The 22,616-nt window shown below is 37.9% G+C and overlaps 1 protein-coding gene across 3 annotated transcripts; it reads left to right on the top strand.

The window, feature by feature from the left end:
* The first annotated feature begins 2,402 nt into the window (after nt 1–2,402).
* Nucleotides 2,403–17,984, top strand: POP1 (ribonuclease Ps). 3 transcript variants are annotated; one of them, XM_088952181.1, is made up of 11 exons: nt 2,403–2,711; nt 11,536–12,051; nt 12,451–12,547; nt 12,768–12,878; nt 12,987–13,217; nt 14,463–14,581; nt 14,680–15,210; nt 15,894–16,002; nt 16,107–16,702; nt 17,276–17,440; nt 17,558–17,984. In XM_088952181.1, exons 2-11 carry the CDS (start codon nt 11,606–11,608, stop codon nt 17,754–17,756), a joined length of 2,604 nt encoding a protein of 867 aa, XP_088808307.1. In that variant the 5' UTR covers nt 2,403–2,711; nt 11,536–11,605; the 3' UTR covers nt 17,757–17,984. The 3 variants fall into 3 exon arrangements, with proteins under 3 accessions (XP_088808307.1, XP_088808308.1, XP_088808309.1); XM_088952182.1 differs by having other exon boundaries at nt 2,404–2,711; nt 12,451–12,551; XM_088952183.1 differs by having other exon boundaries at nt 2,404–2,711; nt 11,536–12,047; nt 12,451–12,551.
* The last annotated feature ends 4,632 nt before the right edge of the window (nt 17,985–22,616 follow it).

A 22,616-nucleotide genomic window follows, 5' to 3' on the forward strand; every position in this document is an offset into this window, starting at 1 on the left:
CCTGGTACAGCGCAACCCGACTACCCTCTGCATGAGGTGATTTCCTTTCCTTTGTAGGCGACGGGAGTTGAGGGACCTACGAGAACTGAATCAGAGGACCTAGAGGTATTTTCCCGACGGGGACTCTCCGATGCCTAAGTTAGCATTCTGATTACAGAGAGCTTGGAGAGAAATGAGAGAGCTAGAGAGCAAGGGTTACCATCCTTTTTTTTTCCTCCCCCTTGGCTTTGGGGCTCAGAGTCCTTATATAGTGGTGTCCTCACGGGTTAGGTGGGTGAAATGCCTTCAAACGGTAAGACTCGTCATATCCTGTCAGAATCGGGGTACGGTGGTGAACTCCTTGAGATTTTTAGGCTGACGCTTGTGTTAGTCAGCCAGGTCGGTGCCTGGGCCAGATTGTCAGGTTGGCGCCTGTGTTAGTCGGCGGGTCGGTGTTTGGGCTGGGTTGTCAGGTCAGCGTCTGTGTTAGTCGACGGATCGGTGTTTGGGCCAAGTTGTCAGGTCGGCGCCTGTGCCAGTCTATGGGTCGGTGTCTGGGCCAGGTTGTCAGGAAGGAGATTTTCCTGTGATATGCCAAACTACTCTTCTGTACTGAGCTACCCTACAAGTGGCGAGCTACCCGGGGGAGCTATGCCGAGCTGCTTGTGGCGAGCTTTGCCGAGCTACCTGGCTCCTTGGTGGCGAGCTCCTTGGAGAGCTGCCTAGCTCCTTGGCAAGCTACCGAGCTCCTTGGCGAGCTCCTTGGTGAGCTATCGAACTCGCGGGGTATGCCTTTATGGTTCATCGGTGGGCGTCTTATGGGTTGCCAGGTCGGCTAGGTCGGACAATGTGCCAGGCTAATCCGGCCAAGTCGCGTAGGCCACGCAGGTTGCGCCATGTTGCACGCACGCCATGCCAGGCTACGCAGGCCACGCCAAGCTGTGTGCAAGCCGCCCGTAGGCCGCGTGCAGGTCGCGCCAGGCCGCGCCAGGCCAGCCAGACCGGTGCTCGAGTGGGACACCAACTTGGTAAGTTGTTGCCTGGGTGTTTGCCTAGTTGTCACGAGGTGCCACGTGTCACAATTTCACTAGAGGGCCAAATCTTCCCTCATCAATTTTAATATCATTATTTGTTATTAAATATTATTAATATTATTAATTATCATTAATATTATTTTTATTAATTATTAAAATTCTTTATACTTTATTAATATTTTTTTTTCTTTTGTATGTATCAATAAAAAATAAAATATTATTTTTTAATGATTAACGACATAGATAATTTCAAATGTTTAGTTGAGATGTATGGAATCAAACATGGACTAAAATGTGCCACACCTTGTAGAACGCCCGTAGAGGTGTGGTATAGATTAGTCCACACATTTTTGTCCACAATGCACAACAACTATTCTGTTGGGGTGTGATGTAGTATAGATCACACCACACTATACCACACATCACCCAATTTCTCATCTAAGAACTCAGTCTCTCTACCAATCTTATTCGCTCGTATATACAAGACCATTGCGTTAATATCTGGTATCCACCTTAGGATTGACAATCTTGACCCCAACCCATTTGATCCTTCCAACCCATCCACGTTGGAACCCACCCATACTCATCCATACCCACTTATTCTATTAGAGGGTCAATATGGGTGGAGTGAAACCGAGGGTTGGCTCATTGGTGTGTTAATTGGTTTGTTCCCGTGTTGACATGGAATCAAATCCCACAACCAACACTTTGGGGAAAAAGGAGTCAAGGGAAAGTTATTTAGGGGTGCTCAAGGTTCGATTAATCGAATTGTGGGGCATTTTTTTTTGAACCAAATCGATAGTATTGGTTTTTGGAAAACCGGTAACTAGAACCAAACCAAAACCAGTCGATTAACTGGTTCATTGGTTCTGTTTGTCAGCTTTTTGGTTTTTTAGTTTTTACAATATATATATTATAAATATATAATACAAATTATAAATATATATAAAATATTATATTTTAAATAATAAATAATATATTATAAATATATTTATATATAATACATATTTATTAATTTATAATATATAAAAATATAAAAAATATATAATATACATAAATATATATAAATATATAGAAATATATGTATGCCGGCTGGTTCAGTTAACCACCAGTTTTTTTATATTGGTTTATCGAAATTGAACTGATACCTTTGATTTTTTAAAAACACTGAACCGAAACCAAATCGACCTGTTCGGTTTACCGATTTTTCGGTTTGGTTCGGTTTTTCGTTTTTTTCTCACCCCTAAAGTTATTAATAGAAGCACGGAATACCAAAAGTTTGATGGGTGGGAGGTACTCACTAGGGTCGGGATGGGTTGGGTCGAGTTAGGGTGTGGATGGGTTGAGTCGAGGGTTTCTGTTAAGGGTTCGAAAGTTTGTTCACTTGTTCAGGCGAAGGTTTATGAGTAAGGGCTGATGGTTTCCTGTCACTCTTCACCATTCTCAGGGTCGAAGGTTTCTCCACCATTCTCTACCATTTTATGACTTTCTCAAGCTCTCAGTGAAATTTCTGTAGAGTTCGACGGTTTCTCCGCCATTATCCTCCGTTCTCAAACTCTTATAGTTCACCTCCTCTGTTCTTGTGAAGGTTAGACATCGCTCCGCGTCTCCGTCTCTCCGTCGCCTCAAACGTTTGGTGTTTGATCTATCATTCTCCCTTTTGAATCAGCCATATCTGTTCCAGGTCTCCGTTCTGAGGTGTGTGCTAACTTCACGGTTGCCATTGTTTTTGTTTATGTAGCGTGGCTTTTTTGTATTGTTTCTGCTCACTAAAAACTTAGCCATTCATACTTTGACATAATAGTAACAGCTTGAGATTTGCAAAGTTGCATTTATAGTAATTACAGGTAGATAAACTTCCTGATTACAGGGACTAGTTAAAATTAAGTGCTAGAACTGATGTACATTACTTGATGGGGTTTCATCTGTGTGAGTTTTTCAGTTCTTACATGGTGGGGTTTCGTCTGTGTGAATTTGCCACATGTGGTTCTGCATATCTAGATGACCAGCTGGCCTAGTACTAATAACTTCTTTTATGTCTTCAAGTATTCCCTTTTTTTAGTTTGTTCTTTTCCCTCTCTGTTTTGAATTTCTGTGTTTTTTTTTTCTTCTCTAAAACAAAACTTAAATGCTACATTTAACTGTGCGGCCTGAAGATTATCTGATTGCAACCAGCTAGCTTGTCAGACCCATCTATCTGCAAGCTAATGGTTTGTCATAGACCAATCTATTTGTTCTTTTATTAACCATCAAATTTGTTGAAATCTATTTGTAAATGTTGATTGATCTTTTGGTAATTCATGCAAGCTTATGGTGAAAAGAGCTTCTCTGAGTCTCTGTCTCCTCCATTCCTTTTCATGATGATCTCACAAGATATATTCATTGATGCTGGGTAATTGGTAAGGTATAGTGAAACCCCTACACAGACGAAAAGTAACAAAATTCATCACTAACATGTGATACCTTTAATCATCTTTGCTGAACTAACAGTACAAGAAAATAATGAGACTAACAACTTTATTTCTTGGATGGTTGTAGGGGACAAAATCAATTTCCAAATGGCACAACAATCATCAAGGCAGAGTGAGAGGGATGGACTCCAATATGAAAGGAGACCCCCACAAGAAAATGAGCTTTCTAAACCCAAGATTTGGTTTAATGAAAGAAAAGCTAGCCTCAAAAACATTTAAATTTGGAAAGAAATCTGTATCAAATTTAACATAAAAAATGATAATTACACATAGGGAAAAGGGCATTTACCCTTTCTCTGTAATGTAAATCAGCCAAGGTGCTTAAATGAAAACCCATGAACTTAAACACAAAAGGGGGATGGGGTTTTGTTGAGGCAACCTTATCTGGTTCATATAGTCCTAAACACAAATGGAAATACATGAGTTCAACATAGGTATGAAATAATGTAGTTGATGGGAACAAAGTATGTCAATGATTAGAAAATTCTCAATTAAAAAAGAAATAAAAGGAGTTAACACCAGTTTGATCCCAAATCCAAATTACTGAGAGTGCATGAATCATGGACTTTGATGGCTACTCCAAATGGGGGGAGGGGGCTTTGAGGTGAGATTGGAGAGGTCATTAAGGTGTTATGTTTCAGGCCTAATAGGTGATAGAAACTGTGTTAGAGCAGAAATCATGGAGGTGATTCCATAAGGTAGATGCTGAAGGGATGTGATATCCATCGTATGGATGCCCGAATCTTGCGGAATAGAATGGGCGAATTTCAAAAATTTCTCTCCATCTTATTGGGAATTGCATTCCCTATTTTAGAAAAATCATATTTTTCAAGGATCAATCTTGAACCAAGAACCGAACCAGATCTGAACAAAAGCAGTAGGAGAGGGATATACCTGATACGGAGAAATAATATCTCCCAATGGAGGTGTTCACGTCCAAGGAAGGAACAAAAAACTGCTCCCACTGAAGATGACACAATGCAGGATGGAGCATAGTCAACAGTGTTCTTCCCAAGAGCCTGATTCTTCGCAAGAATCAGTAGGACGGCACGTGAGCACAGCTTTCTATTAGTCCCTTCATAAGAAACTGATATCAAGATCCAATCTTGATTTCTTCCACCTAATTGGAGATCAAACTGGCAGGTGAGGCGGCAACAGGAAGGAGGCGACAAGAAAGAATTTCGCAGGGTTGCTAGATTCTTTATTCTGTGATTTTAGCTCTGAAGAGGATGTGAATATATGTCTTCTAAAGGCTGCCACCCCCTCATCCTTTTATATCCCTAAAGGGATCAACTCCTAATCCCATTAGGAGTTGCTGATCCAAATCATATTTGGATCAGAATTCCCTTTAAGTGATAAGGGTAAACCCTTATCTTATCTGTAGATTAGATCAACCTCATTCTAATCCTATTAGGAGGTTTTCAGATCTGAATGATCTGTACTCTCTGAGTGGATAGGGTTATGACCCAATCCTATTCGCTAATCTAATATCAAAATTCACCCCTTATTTAACTGATCAAATTAGCCCAGTTCGAAATGGGCTTTAGGCCCAATAAGGTTATGTGCTCACTTAGCATTCCAAATTGCTACTAAGTTGGGCTTCCTTGTATGGCGTGGGACCCAAACATTGATCTACACATCAACCACATGAGTTCAGCCCAACCTTTGTTATAAGGCCTGGCCGAATACACTATTATGGACAGTGCACCCCTCGAAACCCATCACATGGGCTCTATGGACCCAACACTTACCCTAAGTGGTCCCTGGGCCAAGCCACCTTGTTACACCCAGGGACTGGGCAGATGCAAGATTAGCCCATTAGGTATTACCCTCAAAGGTTTTACACTTAACCTCTCAGCCCATAATGATCAAACACTGTTCGACAAAAGAGGACCTCTCCTTCGGCTGCAAGGAACAGTGCTGCACTCTCTGCTCACATAGATCCTGGGAATTAAAACCTTTTGCAAACGTTTGAAACCATAACAATATATATATATATATATAATTTTTTTTATATCTCATATAAAATTAATTTTGCAAAACAAATCTCAACAATTGAAATCGGCTGCCGACAGTCTTGGTTTCCATCAAAGAGAGTGCATCCCGATCATTACTTTTGTCCAACAAAGGGGCTGATCCTGTCACTATGATCACCCACTCTGATGAATTATCGAACTGTCCCAACATACCCAGGTTTTGACCCCCGTTAAGGATCTCACTGATTGGCATTTCAAAGACAACCCAATCCGACACCTAGTGCAGTATCATAATCGAGTCTAGGGATTAGGTGTAACTTTTCAGTTTTGCCCATCAATCTCCAAGGTCCAGGGCAATAATGGAAATCTGGTCCGGTTCAAAGATTCAATTAATCCTACACTGCATGTGCCTTGGGTCTTACCCTGGCGGCTGAGACAAACCACCCTAACATTTGGTAGCACACCAGTGTTAGCCTTGGCAGGATAAATCTTCCCAGACTTATCCTACGACTATGAACATTCTAAACTAACACGAGTATTATTAGTGTCCAGTTTAAGGGTATTACACAAAAACACACCACAAGAACATGAATCAAATATGTACTTTATTCATTTACAATAAATTCATAATGTACATCATTCTGATTGGAGCTAAGGGCATACAACTGTCTAACAGATGCTTACCAAGAAGAAGACCCATGCATCGTTACACACTTCATAAGAGTTTTGGCAACTAGGTTGAATTACATCTTCAGGTGGGTATCAAAATTGATTGACAATTGTCAGTAATCTAACTAGAGTGGTGTGAATAGAAAACACTTCATTGGAACAACTGTATAAAGTTCTGCTGGCCAATATGGAACAAAGTTATGACCATTTTTAATCTGCAAAATCAAACACACAGTCTGATTTATCAAGGTAGATGTTGAAAATTATAAAGCAGATGAGGGTTCTTCAACAAACCCTCATCCCACAACTATTTGGTTTGGTTTACACCACACAATGAAGCAAGAATGCATCAGACTAATAGTAGCAACACCACCACCACTGCCTTTGCATGATAAAATAGCTAACCCAGATAAAAAAGAGAAGAAATTCAGATGACAAAAGCTCTTTGTCTAGCTATATGTGTGTACTAATGGTTGATGGCTAGGCTCAAAAATATTTTTAAATGTCTCCAACATATCTGTTTTTGGTAATAACTTACAAACCAGAGTCATCACCATGGTTTCTTGAATGCTGATTAGAAAGGAACTTGGGTGAGTGATTCTTTCCTCTTTTTTTCTTATTTTTAGACTATATACAATAAAGTAGCTATATTTCTAGTTGTGTGTACTAATGGGTTGGATTTGGGGTCAAGCCAAAACCGTACCGAACCCAACCACTTTGACATCCCTACATGTGCCTTGGGAGGAGAGGTGCAGGGAGGGGATCTGCAGTAGTATATCATCATTGAAAGAAGATAAGGTGTCTGCTTGTATCATGGACCCAATAAATATTTAGGTTGGCTTCTGGGTACAGACATTATAAGGAATGTCTTCCTACTTGGCATCCATTGTTGTCTTTGCCAAGCAATTGGGTATTTTCTTTAGCATTTAAGAGCTCGACTTACATATAAAATATAGAACTGACTTTGGAGACCTGGTATACAAGTAATATTACACTAAATTCACCTGAAAAATGCAGCAAAGCAAGGCCTTTCTGGTTCTGGATTTTTTGTTTATAGCTCTCCTGATTAGATTTTGCCTTTTCTTTCTGATGATTTGCAGACTTGGAACTCTGGTGTTTGTGGTATTATTTAGTTTGTGATGGTTTCTGTAGTTTGTAGGGTAGTCAGCAATCTAGTTTTCTCTTTTCTGTAGTTTGTAGGGTAGTCAGCAATCTAGTTTTCTCTTTGTTAGTTTGTTATTTTCTGTCTTGTAGTTATAGCTGTGTTTGTGTTTGGTTGCTTTGGTGGCTGTTTCAGGTTTCTTGTTCTAATGAGGTTCCTTTTCCTTGCTTTCAGATGTGTAGGGTAGTCAGTAGTCTAGAAATGGAAAGACTTGCATTCAGATGCATAAAAGATAATCCAACTCAGACCCCACTATGGAAATCATTTTCTAATGAGGTTCCTTTTCTTTGCTTTCAGATGTGTAGGGTAGTCAGTAGTCTAGAAATGGAAAGACTTGCTTTCAGACGCATAAAAGATAATCCAACTTAGGTCCCACTATGGAAATCAACAATCAGAAATTACACAAATACAATGAATTTTAGCACTTAAAAGACAAGGTGTTTAGTGGTGAGAGACTCAAAGATCCATGCATTTGCCTTTAACCTTCTAGTAGTAGGTCCACCCAACCACTACAGATCTGGTACTTCATTCATAAGATGTCTACACATCTTTCTTCAACGAGAACTATTATTTTCAATCACACTTTTCCAATAACAGTTAGACACATGCCCCAAAAACACTTGCTCTATTCAGTTGAACCACAAACCAACACATGCAAAAGTTATGCATTTTTTATTTTGCATTTTCTGCAATTTTCTGGTGTTTTTCTGCATAATTTTTGCATTTTTTTTTGTTGTTTTCATGCATTTTCTGCAACTCTAACCATCTACCACTCTCATTTTGTCATCTCACAGAATGTAAGTCTTTGGATTATCACAGACCATGTATTTTGCAATTTCAGTTTCGTGTTTTTTTTTTTTTTTTTCTTTAGATCCATAATGCCTAATGGTTAATTCCAGCTCTTGATAATTTGAATCGGTATGTTAGTGAAGCTTTGAGAAACTACCCTGTCAATATCGCAATATCATATTTCGAAAATTTAATTATAATAGAAGGGCAAGAATAAACATTCCATTATGAGGGTTTTTGTTTCGGTTTTGTTCTCATCTACAAATACAAATATGTAGAGTGCAAATACATATAAAGTAATACAAAATACAAGGTTTTGCACTCTGCATATTTGTATTTGTACTCCTTCCAAACTGAGCCTTAGGTGCAGTAGAGGTGGCTTCCCTTGAGTTGCCGCTTTTGATTGTCAATAGGTTGAGGCTTATTTGTGCATCGTATCTTTCTCCTCTTATATTTTCTTAGAATCAAAAGGCTATAGGTAGTCTTCGCTTAGTTTAGTTACAGGTTTGGTGAGTTATGCTTTGTTTTTTATAAATGAGCAGGGATATAGTTAATAGGGTTGATCATTACTTTGACTCATCTATTGAATCATGTAGATGTTGGAATATAATGAATTTTCTGTTGGGTTGCTTGTATTTGATGTGCCATTTTGTGTTACTTGAGAGTAGGTAATCCTAACTTCAGCTTTTATTTCATTTTATTTTCTCTACTAAATCATTTGTGTTCTGTTTTTAAGTTATTACACAATCCTCATATCTGGATGTAGTTCTTGATTGAATTGACTCATTATGTCATGGTTAATTTTTATGTTAATCCTTTTTTAGTCGTTAACCGTCCTTACCTTGTTTTGTGTTATTTCACAGTTTCCATCTAATGTTAACCTATAAGTTCTGCTCTTGTTTGTTTAGATAATTCTTGTTGCTTGCTTATGTTTTGGGATCCAATGTGTGCCCCACCTATTGGAAACGGGAGAGGGGTGCCTAGTCCCTTCCCTCTCCCATCCGAGTCTTTCCTAGATCGATTTAGCTGGTGCCTTGGGTTTGGAGTCACTATCAAGCAAAATGATTTTTTATACAATTTCCGGAGGTCGCATCACCTCCACTTGCTTCAAATGATGTGTGGTGACTCCAAGTCAGCCCAAGTCAGCGGTTTTCCAACACTCACACTAATCGATCTTAATCTTGCTTGAAGGTGTTGAACTTTATGATAATTTCCATGAAGGGTTTGATCTAAGTTTGTTGGATAGTTGCAGCTTTGTTTCAATTCCATTAGGCTATTTCAGGATTTTATACAAAGCTTGCCTCCGTTGAATCTATTGTACATTTTGATTGCTATATGGGCATCTCAATTGAGTTTGACGTTAAAATCTTAAACGGCTGATTATGCTCAAACCATTGGGTCCCAGATCTGTTTATGGGAATTTGCGACTCCTAAACAACTAGGTTATTCTCAGTTCGTCTAGTTCATTTAACTCTTAATTGTGGTGTTTCCCTTCTAAGAGACATTAGACTTCTTTTTTAGGATAATTAGGCTATCTCTAAAAAAGAGAGAATAAATAAAACAAATAAAAAATATATAATAAGAAATATAATAAAAAATATAGCACAATATTTGGTTGCAGGTGGACCCCACTGCCAAACATTCAAAGTTTGTTTAGCCCCACATTCTTTGGTTGGCCAAACAAAAGGGGAAGGATAATGTGGAGATGTGTGAGGGCTGCTATTTGTTGGACTCTTTGGGAGGAAAGGTACACTAAAATTTTCTCTGAAATTGAAAGAAGTAAAGAATGCCTTGTTGAAGTAGTAACAGTGAGGGTGGTACGTTAGCTGAAACCTTTGGACTTGTTTGTTGATATTTCTACGGATATGTTGCTGAATAGCTGGCTGGAGGTGTCAAATTCTGCTCCTACTCTCTTTAGTTTGTCCTGTGTGGTCACCACCAGGAAGTGGACTTATAAAGCTAAACTTCGATGGAAGTAGTGAAGGAAATCCAGGTCCATCAGGTGTAGGAGGGGTTTTCAGAGGGTGGGAAGGTGCTCACTTTGTATTCAGGTTCCATTGGGTTTGGAGACTCTCTCAAAGCTGAGGTCTATGCAGTACTGGAGGGTATAAGGAAGTCTAAGGAACTGAATATACAAAAGTTAGTCGTTGAAGGGGACTCAAAGCTGGTCTTAAATTGGTTACAAGAAGGTAGTGGACTTTGGAAATATGTTAATGAGAGGGGGGAGATTAAGTGGCTAACTAGAGGACTAGAAATCAAGTTTCAGTGGGTCAAGAGAACAGCAAATGCATTTGTTGATGCTTTGGCAAAGCAGGGGGTGGGAAGGGATCAAATGTTTTGGGCAGTTCTGTAAATTTTTCCTTTTTGTTATCTTCCCAGAGAGAGTTAAGCCTGTTTATCTCTCTTCGGAGCGCTGTAACTAAATTCTTTTAATCTAATGAATTCCAGTTATTGATAAAAAAAAAAATTCCTTACTGTTGTGGCTGAGACATGAGACAATCTTAAGGAAATGGGGATTTCACTTTTAGCCCTAATGGTTGCTTTTCTTGGGTTGAATAAAGTGTCCAAATGCATGTATATATGGATAAAAGTTATAGAACAATAAAGAAATAATATATATATAAGTATATATTTATACAAATAATATATTTATACCTGAAAAAGGTCATTACCCAATGTTGGTCCCAGCTGTCTGGGTTCTTGAACCTCCATTAGCAATTTATTTTACATAAAGGTGCAGCTCACGGACTTGAACCCCTGTTCTCATGATTGTCAGCCCAAGATTTTGCTACAAACTAAGCAATGTTGGTCCCAACTGTCTGGATACAGAAATAGCTATTTGAAGGAGAAAGTAAGCATACAAAAGTAATTTCTCATTTTTGTATAGTGAATCAGTTCAACCACAAAACAGTGGCTGAATATGGACTGGTCTAATATGGTAGAAATTTGCTACTGTAATTGATAAAAGTTTATCAAAGAAACTATGATTGAAAACAGACTTTCATATTCAGGAATTCAACTTTTTTTGTTCCTTTTCAGAAGGCACACTGCTTTTTGGTGGCCCTGACCAGAAAAAAATGCATCAACCAAATATAGAAGAAGCTACTGCACTAAGCAAGAATTAGCATCAAAGGCTTTAGAGGGACTTCTTTATTAACCAAAATAGACTGAACCTTCATTAAAGAAACTTGACAAACACCAGGTTTATAAACATAAAATTCTTGTTTATTTTGTTTCCAATTTGGGTATCTTAGTTTCTCAAGAATTAAAACTTTCTCTGTCAATCATTTTGTTGCTCAATAATGGTATGTTATATATTATTATTGGTAAAGAGTTGGAAAAATGACTGTTCAATAATTGGTAATCAGACATACTTCTTGACTTTTCTGCTTAGGTAAGTAGGTCAAAACAAACTATCATTTTGCTGATATAGGTTACTTATGTGATTTTTGCAGTTTGCAGTCTTGGGTACATATAAGTTTGAATTATCCAGATATTAGTAGACTTTTATTCTATCATCCTGCAATGGCTGCTGAGCGAAGCAAACGTTTTCGAGTGTCTGTAGCTCCACCTCCTCGAACTCTTGATGTGCAGAAGTTTGCAGAGTCCCGAGCTTCTGAAATTGAAGTTTTGCATTCAATTATCTCGAATCGGTTAAACAATGATTTCAGGTCTCAACGTAACAAGAGGAGGAGAACAACTGGTCATGATAATCGGGTTGGGAAGAGAAGATCAAAAAAGAGAAGGAAATTGGGACAAATTGATAAAGGTGGAGCTTCTGTTCCTGAGAAAGATCCAAAGAAGATCCCTCGTCGAATTCGTCGGAGAATTGAACTTAGGAAGAATCCTGAGAGTGGCTTTTGTTCTTCTAGAGATGGGACAAAAAGGCTTAGATCACACCTTTGGCATGCAAAGCGGTTTTCCATGACAAAAATTTGGGGGTTTCATCTTCCTTTGGGATTGCAAGGCAGGTAATATATATTTGTACTGTAGATTGTTAAGCAGGACAAAGCTCAATAAATAAATAATTGAACAAATAAAACCTTTCTATGTCATCATTGGTCTTTAATAGTTCTTTGCATTTGGGTTCAAATCCATGTAGTAATAACATGATCAATGCACTTGCACTATTTGTTAAAAAAACTGAATATTTTCCATTTTCACCTAGAGCCTATAAAGTTCATGAGTTTAAATATGCTGGATTATATGTTTTGAGTTGTTATCTTCTAAATAATGATAACTTGAGTTAAATTTTCCATTGTCATTCTTTTGGTCTTGTGACCATGTCTCTGATGTCTATATCTCCCTCTCTTTTCAGTTGGAAAAATTGGTATTATGATCTCACTATGCTCCCTATGAATGTGATGTAGGGGAAGAGGATCAAGGGCTGTCTTGAAGTGGTTAAACAATGGTGCTCTTGTGCATGACGCAAGCTACTATTGTGCCGTCCAGTTGGAGGGTCCAGAGGCAGGCATTCCCTTTTATCTTTATATCTTGCAAATTGGGTTTACACCCTGTTCGGCTGTTCCTCTTGGCATAAAAGTGGCTCCTTGTCAAATGATACACTAGCAAAGCAACTTCACTGACAGAGTCCTTAAGCCATAAATAATAGTGCTGTCTTACTGTTTTTGTTTTATTGGTTTATATTTTGTAACCTGAAAATATTATCTACTGTTTATGTTTCCAGGACTCTTTATTGTCAATTTTAAGAATGGTTCTAGTACCAGCACCATCAGTTCTAATAGAAGAAGATATGTACCTTTCTTTGCTTTCTGGAGTTAGTTATGGAAAAGCTATGGTAGGTACCTTTAAAGACAATGCTACTTTTTTGGCAGCTACAATGACATAATCTAGCTTTATTTTGGATTGGTTAAAACTCTAGATCATAATCTAATGTTATTTGCAGCTTCATCATGCTGGAGCACATCCTTGTCAACCAATTGCTCCAGTAACTTATATGTGGCGGCCCTGGAGTGGGAAAAAAATTAGTGTTGAAAATAAGGAGCCTACAGGCAATGGACATGATCAATCTCAGATCACTATATCGGAGTCTCCATTCCGCCAGCTATGGGTATGGATACATGCTGCAGCTCTTGATGAAGGATATGATGCTCTGAAATTAGCATGCCAAAAAGAGGTATATCCTATTAAATTCTCTCTCTCCCTCTATCCCCCCTCCCCTGAATGAATGGTAAGTGTTTGAGACAATATTAAGGGTCTGTTTGGTTCATGGTCAGGATCAGAATTGATATCCCCCTTGGAATCAGGATTGAAATTGCGTATTCCCTATGCTTGTTTGGTTCAGATGGGAATCGGAGTTGGATTCCAATCCTTGTTGTTGGTTCATTTAGAGTTCAAATCAAATTCAACTAAAATTTTTAGTTTTTTTGATTAGTTTATTATTATTTTTGTGTTTATATCATAGTAATTTGTAAATTTATAAATATTAACTACTATTTTTATTTTTTGTTATTTTATCATGTAAATATTAATATTTTATTAATTATTATTAATATTATATTATTATTATTATATAATTTTATTATTAATAATTAATATATTTATATTTGATTATTAATTTATTTATATTTTATTCTTGTACTATTGTTTTATTACTATTTTACTAATATTTTGTTAATAGTTTATTATTAATTTATTATTTTATTGTTATAATCTAGTGTTTAGAAAACTGGATCGGACTGGCCAGTCAGACCGTGACTTGGGGCCCTAGCCAGTTTGGTCATAACCCAATAACCATGTTAAAAACCTGGTGAAAACCGGTTGACAGGTTGGTTTAACCGGAAAATCGGTGAACTGGTGCCAGTTTCATCAAACCGCCTGGGCCATTAAATACTTGAAATTTTAAAATGTGTTTGACAAGATTTGAACCCATGACCTCGTATTTTCATGTATTGCTTAATTATCATTAGTCCACCTCTTTACTTGTGTTTTTTGATGATTCTTTATTGTATATACTACTTTATTACATGTATTTTAAAGAAAATATAAATTAAGAGACTTGAACCTTGGTTGTTTTCTTTAAAAATTAAGAATTTTGTTATCCATCCTCCATATTTAAGTATGTTAAAAGTTATAAAATATATTATATATAGTATTTATATAACCGTAGTATATATACATATGTCACATCGTCACGATTCAACCATGGTTGAACCTCTGACCTGTGAACCTCTCCTTTCTCCGGTTTTATACCCAGTCCGGTGGTTGAATCTCTGACCTGTGAACCTCTCCTTTCTCCGGTTTTATACCCAGTCCGGTTCTCTGAACAAATGTTATTATCTTATTATACTTTAATAATGTTTTCCTAGTTATATGTTTGTCTAACTTTAGTTATCTTGTTACTTCTGTTTTTATATTTCAGATACATGGGAGTGGTAACTTTGTCAATTGTGTTACACGTGAAGGTGAACTAGCAAGACTAGAGGTATTGGGATTGAAAGGAATTCAAATTCTTCAGAAGATATTAAGTCCTACATCAGGGTGAGTTATGTTATCCAAAAGTAGAATCCATTTCCTTTAGTGTTAAGCTTAATAGCCAAGTGCGGTTATTAATTCTGATTTTTTTTTTTTTTTTGCAGCATGCCAGAAAATTCTTTTCAGTTGGATAAATTTTCAACTCTGGAGGCAACGGACAACTCTTTGCTTCAAAAGTCTTTCATCCTTGAGCATGATGAATATCTTCCTTCTCGTGCAATTCTATCGTTGACAGTTCTTGATCCTCGTAATTTGCCTGAAAAAAGGACCGAGCATGTTCAAGTGCCTTCTGCTGGTTTGCAATGTGATCTTGTAGAAGATGAATCTAAACAAACTGCAGCTCCTATGACCAGCAGGCTCAATGACGATAAATTTTTGTATCCGGGATGGTTGAAAATAAAAGAAAAAAGTGTTTTCTTTTCTGACAGCAATGGTTTATGGGATACTTGCAAAGGTATTAATCCTCCATTGGAGGAGAGTATTCTTTGCATGGAAAAACATCAGCAGCATTTAGCGTTTCTTTACCTTGATAAGTCACAACCAGAGATATTGACTAATAAAGTCAAGGAACAATCTTCCAGATCTTGCCCCATTATACTTTTAAAAGATAACAGCCAAGGATGTTCTTTTGCAGGGTAAGTGCATTTCTTCCCTTCACATTTTATTTCTTCTTTCTGGGATTTATCAGAAGCTTAAGATACAGGTTGCTAAATAATGTTTTTGCTTTATATGAAGCTTTGTATATGTGCCATGTTAATTCATTCTAGTATATGTATATGTTATCTAAAAACAAACTTTCATCAACATAGCTTCAAGGAGCTCCTTCTTCCACAGTTCCACTTTAATTTGCTTGTTGTCAAAGTTTTTAGTTGTTCTTTTCTCTTTATTTAACATCTGTAGAGCACCTTTTCATCTGTATTATTGTATATAATTTCTCTTATTGCAAGTCAAATTTCTGTTTGGTGCATGTACATGTTTCAGTTCATGTTTACTGTTTCAAAGTCATTAAATGAAGTGCATTTCACATTTTGTAAATTGAAAGGTGAAATAATGTGGTTGTTTTGAATGTCTACTTTATGAGTTCCAGAATCTGATAGTGTTACGTAATCTCCTTCTGTTGTTTTCTGCTGAACAGAAACTAAGTGGCTTTCATATCTTTCCTTCTTTCCACTGCATCTTGAACTTTAGGCATGTTGCCATTAGTAGCTTGCACTTCATCAATTATATATAACCTCTTTTTGACTTTTAGAATTTGAAGGAAACTTTTTTGCAAATGAATACTTCAAAATATGACTATTAATGCCTTGCCTCCTTACAGGTGGTCCATCATCCTCCCATTAAGTTGGGTGAAGGCCTTTTGGGTTCCTCTTGTGTCCCATGGGGCTCATGCAATTGGCCTGAGGGAGAAACACTGGATCTCTTGTGCTGTATGTACATTCAGCTTATAAGTATTTTTTTTTTTTTCGAAAATGATTCAACTTATAAGTATTGGGTTCTCAAATACTGTGAATAATGGATGTTCTTACTACAGGTTGGGTTACCATCTTTTCCTTTTGATTTTCCTGATTGCAACGCATATTCATGCTTCATGGCCACCGAGGCAGCGTCCTTTGATAAAAAGGTGGAACTTCGTCCTTTTCCTGTGAGACCTTTGAGAGTCCCCATACCACCTCCATGGAACTGTATCAAGTTCACTTTGGAGGAAAGATCCACCACAGTGGGAGATACTATCAAAAGGAGAGCTTGTAAGGGAGAACTATACCTGTACAGTTCATTAGAAAGTTCAGGATACAAAAATTGTAGATCAACACTACTTGAGTCAGGTAGCTCTCCTTTTCAAGGATTTGTAGCCAGGACATCCAATATATTGACTAACTACTTGAGCGAAATCCATGGTGATGATTTGCTTTTATTTCCGGGTGCTCCAAAGAACAAAAGAACGTTCTCTAGATTGATGAAGAATGAAGTCAACCACCTGCCGAATCCAAAAGTTGCCATTGAAATACCTCTTGCTCAGAAACTATGCTTTCTCAGAGTCCTTCTCTATGCCTATAAAGAAGGTGTCTTTGAAGAGGGTGCTGTTGTTTGTGCACCTAATCCTAGTGATCTATCTATGTGGACAGACAGGTCTGTTAATTATTCCAACTTTACTTTACCTTATAGGTTTTTGTACTGCCTAGACCTTTTTTTTTTTATTTTTTTATTTTCATTCCATGCCCATGACACCCCCACCCCAATAAAGGCCTTAATGCTTGGACTTTGGCCTATGACCAGAAAGTTTTGAGGCTTGATGGGCAGGGCCTCCCATGCTGTCCTGGTTTTGATTTCCCTTGCTGAATGCAAAGGTTGAGGGATTTGTAAGGGGATCAATTGGGAAACGATGTATGGCAAGTCCTCTTTAATATAGGGGGATTGAATCTTCTAGTTCACCTTTTTTACTTGTGCTCAGAGATGATCTAAGCACTTAGAATTTGACAGGAGATATGGCTCTTGGTTAAACTCAAATAGTTGGAATAAGTTTGGGTTTAATTATTTTGCTCCTTTCTTTTTACATGTAAGGGTGGGAGGGACAGAGGGTTTGTTCTTCCATTTCTTTTGTCTTAATACTAAGGTTGCATTAAGTAAAAAATATGACTTGCAACATTTTGCAAGTATTTGTATCACGTCCACCAGCTAATATAGACTGTCGGAACAATTCAGATCAGACAGGGATGGAGGACTACAAATTCCTCAATCTTTAATAGGATCATACTTCAAGCAGCAAGCATCTAGCAATTGGGAGCTTGAGATTCCAGAAGACCCTGTAGCTAGAGAATCTCACAGGTGGCCTATTGGTTTTGTCACAACTGGATTTGTTCGTGGAAGGTTTGTAGATATTTTCATTTGTTCATTCTAAGTTACAGAAGTTGTTATTTATTCCATTGTTCTTTCTTTGCTGGCAAAGTTACTTTATTGGTTATGATGTTGGTGGTTCATGTGCAGTAAAAAACCGGTAGCACAAGCTTTCTGTGAGGTTACACTGCTTGCTCGTCTGAGAGAGGAGCAGTGGAATGAGATTCCAAAGAAGAGAAAGAGATTGGAGATCTATGTGCTGGTTAGGAATTTGAGATCTTCAGCCTATAGGCTTGCTGTTGCAACCATCATTCTAGAACAACAGGATGAGGATGTGGACTTGATTTAATCTGCATTTCATCTGTCATTATAACATCTTAACGTGGGCACAGCTTGGAAACTAGTCTTTCCGTGTGCATATTGCGAGTTTATTTTTTTATAATCACCTTCGATATGCTGAGGTCTGAATGTTGCATTAGATATTAGTATTCCTTAGTCCTTGTGTTGTTTCTATGTTTTGTTGGTTGCACTTTCTTGGTAACCGATGAGTAATGAAATTTTGTAAAGTTGCCGCTAATATTTGTACTTACAAATACTAGATCCACGCATTTTATTTTCTCTCTATGGCTCTTGGAGTTTGGGGCATATTTGGTCTCCCTAGACTCTACTATGCTTCAAATTAAAAGCTTACGAATTATTCACATGTCGTTTTCTATAAATTTTTGCTTGCAGGGAATCCTGTCACGTTTTATCCATGTCTCTTCAGTTCAATCTGATCTAGTTGCACTTGGGATTATTTTTTTCAAAAGATATGATACGATACGCCCGATATCGATACTTTAAATCATGTTTTCAAGGCGATCAAGCGTAATGTTTGATTTGAGGGAGGAGTCACCTCTACAGTGACTTGTAAAGACAAATTTTCATAATTACTATTACATTAAACACATTGTCTGCCACTATCTAGATGATTGAGATTAATAAAATTAGCACATAAATTGACACATTAGATGCCACATAAGCGTTTGATATTGAGAAATCTTGCCATGTATCACTTTGATATGCTCCTATGAGTTTCCTCCCTAACTAATTCCTTTTCAAACTTAAATGCTAATCAGAAATAACATAAAACAATAGTACGAAGTGCTTGCGTAATAAGAATTAAAAGCACTCAAGATTGATATGAGTTTTGGCTAATGTAGGCCTACATCTTTTTCCTAAGCACACCACCTACACCACCTGAGAATCTAACTGTAACGACGGGTGCTTTGGAATGACCTCTTTTTCACAGATGTTGCATTTGAATGATAATACGTGTCCCTTCCATTGGTTTTTCTTCCCTCTCTCTTCATTCACCCATCTTGAGGAGAAGCTGCTGCAAGCTTTGGAATCTCACAGTAAAGACCTCTTCGTTGATCCAATGTACGACTTCTTTTCCCCATCTACCCTCGATGAGCAAAAAAATTCCTTTTGAAGTGACTTGACGTTGACTGACGCTCATTGGATCGCTACTCGATGTGATTTGATGCTGAGCGACCGACGGTGAAGCTAATTGGTCAAGGTGAATGGCGTTGAGTGAACTGATTGAAACACTGGCTCCGGTAACCGTTGGGAGGATAGAAGGGAGCAACAGTGATTTGGCTTCGGTTGCCACCGCTCTCCGCTCTCTCTCTCTCACTCTCTCTCTCTCTATTCAGCGAGGGCATGCTTGAACCTACCAACATTGTTTTTTTAGTTTTTGAAATCTTTCAATTTGATTTTGCTTATTCCTACCATCAGTTGGTAAACCCCTAATGTTATTCTTTGGGGTTTGGCTTTCTTTCTTCCTCCTGCCTTTTCTTGTCTATTTGATTATCACACATCTACTGCTCTGGAACTTCGTCTGGTGTCAACGTTCCAACAAACCCTTGACCAATGGCAGCTTGAGAAGAAAGAGTCAGAGATAAGTGTTGCTTAGTAGAGATGAAAGAGTAATCACATATATTAGACCCCCTGCTTTTCGTCTCTGTTGAGTTTTGAAATGTTGAAGCCTATTGATTGTGTGCCTAGGCTCTTTGGCGGACATGGTTTTCTCTCTCATCTTTTCTTTGCAATACGATTTTCTACAATACCAGGAGTGCCAGGGTTTCTCTTGGTGGCTTCATGGGAGGGGTTTTAGTTCGAGGGAAGAGTTTATTCATCTACAGAAAAAGATATTGCTTCATGGATCATAAGCTTCTTTCTTTCTTTCTTCGTATATCTCCTTTTCTCCACTTTTTCTTTTCTTTTATTGGCATACTTTCTATTTCACTTTCTAGTAGGTTGGGGTCTTTGACCAGCCATAGGAATGAAGCCACACATCCTAATCCCTTGTCCAGATCGTCAGTGATATAGGCGCATATGGTAGGGCCCAAGATTGTGAAGGGATGGGAGATCAATTATATGGATGGCCGAATCCTGCAGGAAGGTTGGGTGAATCCTATTCCTAATTTATAAAACTGCATTTTCAAGGTTCGTTCTTGTAACTAAACCAGACCAAATCTAAAACCAAATTAAGGGAGGGATATACCAGATATGGAATCCACGCAAGAAAGCTCCTCCCAACGTAGGTGTTCACGCCCAAAGAGAGTACCAAATCCTCTCTCCACCGAAAATGACGCAACTTAGGGTGATGTAGGATTAACAGGTAGTTCTTCACCAAGAACTAGTAATTCTTCAACAATAATCGAATGGGGCAGTGAGCACAACTTCTAAGTTGTTTCTTCTAGCAAGAAACAATATCAAGATCGAATCTTGATCTAATCCAAGAATTGGAGATCGAACAGGGTAGGGCGACAAGAGTAGGAAGAAAAAGAGCAGAAGGCAAGAGCAGTCTAATTGTGTTGTCTTCTCTCTGTATTCAATGAATGTGTCTTTGGAGGTTCGCCGTGCTCTCTTATTTATAGCCTTAAAGAGACAATTTCCTAATCCCATTAGGAGTTTCCTGGTCCAAATCTTTTATTTGAATTTGAACTCTTTAAGTGATAAGGATAATCCCTTGTCATATCTGCAGATAAAGATCAACCTTCCTAACCAAATTAGGAGTTCCTTTGATCCAAATCTTTATTGGATCTGGACTCTTTAAGTGGATAAGGATAATCCCTTATCTTATCTATTGATCCAAATCCCATATCTGCCCCTATTTAATTAATTTAATTAACCCAGTTTGAAATGAGGTTTTAGGCCCATTAAGCTTTCAGGCTCACTTTCTCTTTAATGCTGGCTAGTTTGGCTCTCTTTGTATGGCGTGAGACCCTATCATTGATCTACACATCAGCCACATGGGTTCAAACTAGCCTTTGTCACAAGGCTTGGCCGAATTCACTGCTGAATACAGTGAACACCTGAGTCCATCATTATGGGCTCTTAATAGGCCCAACATTTACATGAAATGGTCATTGGGTTCAGCCATCTTATGAAGGCCCAAGGACTATGGGCAAATGTAAGATTAGCCCATCAGGTATAATCTTCAATGGTCTTACACTTAACCTCTCAGCCCATAATGATCAAACATTGCTCGACAAGAGAGGACATCTCCCTTGGCTGCAAGGTGTAGTGCTGCACTCTCTACTCACATGGATCCCGGGAATTAAAACCTTTTGCAAACATTTTAAAACCATAATATATATATGTATATCTCTATATAAATATATTTTGCAAAACAAATTTCAACAGTTGAAATCAATTGACGACAGTTTTGGTTTCCATCAGAGAGAATGCATCCCCGGTCATTCACTTTGTCTGACAAAGGGGCTGATCCTGTCACTATGATTACCCACTCAGATGAATTCTTGTATTGTCCCAACATACCTAGGTTTTGACCCCCTCTAAGGATCTCACTGATTGGCATATCAAAGACAGCCCAATCCGACACCTAGTACAGTATCATAATCGAGTCTAGGGGTAAGGTGTAACATTCCAGTTTTGCCCATCTATCTCCAAGGTCCAGGGCAATACTAAAATTTTGGTCCGATTCAGGGTTTTAATAAAACCCACACTATATGTACCTCAGGTCTCACCCTATCAGTTAAGACAAGCCACTCCAACCAACTTGATGGTACATTAGTGTCAGCCTTGATAGGATAAATCTCCCTATATCTATCCAACGACTGTGAAGATTCTAAACTAACACGAGTCTCATATGTGTATAGTTTAAAGGTATTACACAAAAACACACCATAATAACATGAATCAAATATGTACTTCATTCATTTACAATAAATGTCATAATGTACATTGTGCTGATTGGAGATAAGGGCATGTTAGACAGTGTATGCCCTTAGCTCCAATCATAATGATGTACATTATGACATTTAATGTAAATGAATAAAGTACATATTTGATTCATGTTATTATGGTGTGTTTCTGTGTAATACCCTTAAACTGGACACATATGAGACTCGTGTTAGTTTAGAATCTTTATAGTCGTTGGATAGATCTGGAGAGATTTATCTTGCCAAGGCTGACACTGATGTGCCACCAAGTTGGTTGGGGTGGCTTGTCTCAGCCGCCAGGGTGAGACCTGAGGTACATGCAGTGTGGGTTTTCTTGAAACCATGAACCGGACTAGAATTCCAGTATTGCCTTGGACATTGGAGATAGATGGGCAAAACTGGAATGTTACACCTTACCCCTAGACTCAATTATGATACTGTACTAGGCGTCATATTGGGTTGTCTTTGATATGTCAATCAGCGAGATCCTTAGAGGGGGTCAAAACCTGGGTATGTTGGGACAGTCCGAGAATTCATCTGAGTGGGTGATCATAGTGACAGGATCAACCCCTTTGTCGGAATGCATTATCTCTAATGGAAACCAAAACTACCGGCAGTCGGTTTCAATCATTAAAATTTGTTTTGCAAAATATATTTATATAGAGATATACATACATACATACATATACATATATATATATATATATATATATATATATATATATATATATATATATATATATATATATATATATATATTATGGTTTCAAAATGTTTGCAAAAGGTTTTAATTCTCAGGGTCCATGTGCGTAGAGAGTGCAACACTATTCCTTGCAGCCGAGGGAGAGGTCTTCTCTTATCGGGTAGTGTTTGATCATTATGGGTTGAGAGGCTAAGTGTAAGACCATTGAATGTAATACCTGATGGGCTAATCTTGCATATGCCCACAGTCATTGGGTTTTTATAAGGTGGCTTAA

This window comes from Nelumbo lutea, chromosome 6 (assembly GCF_056320005.1).
Source record: "Nelumbo lutea isolate HS-2025 chromosome 6, American lotus-T2T, whole genome shotgun sequence".
NCBI classification, from domain to species: domain Eukaryota; kingdom Viridiplantae; phylum Streptophyta; class Magnoliopsida; order Proteales; family Nelumbonaceae; genus Nelumbo; species Nelumbo lutea.

Excerpts from the sequence above, each read along its gene's own strand:
- POP1 (XM_088952181.1), top strand. The coding sequence starts at position 11,606 with ATGGCTGCTGAGCGAAGCAAACGTTTTCGAGTGTCTGTAGCTCCACCT. Across the intron at positions 12,052-12,450 it reads CCTTTGGGATTGCAAGGCAG|GGGAAGAGGATCAAGGGCTG; the intron begins GTAATATATATT and ends AATGTGATGTAG. Across the intron at positions 12,879-12,986 it reads TTAGTTATGGAAAAGCTATG|CTTCATCATGCTGGAGCACA; the intron begins GTAGGTACCTTT and ends TGTTATTTGCAG.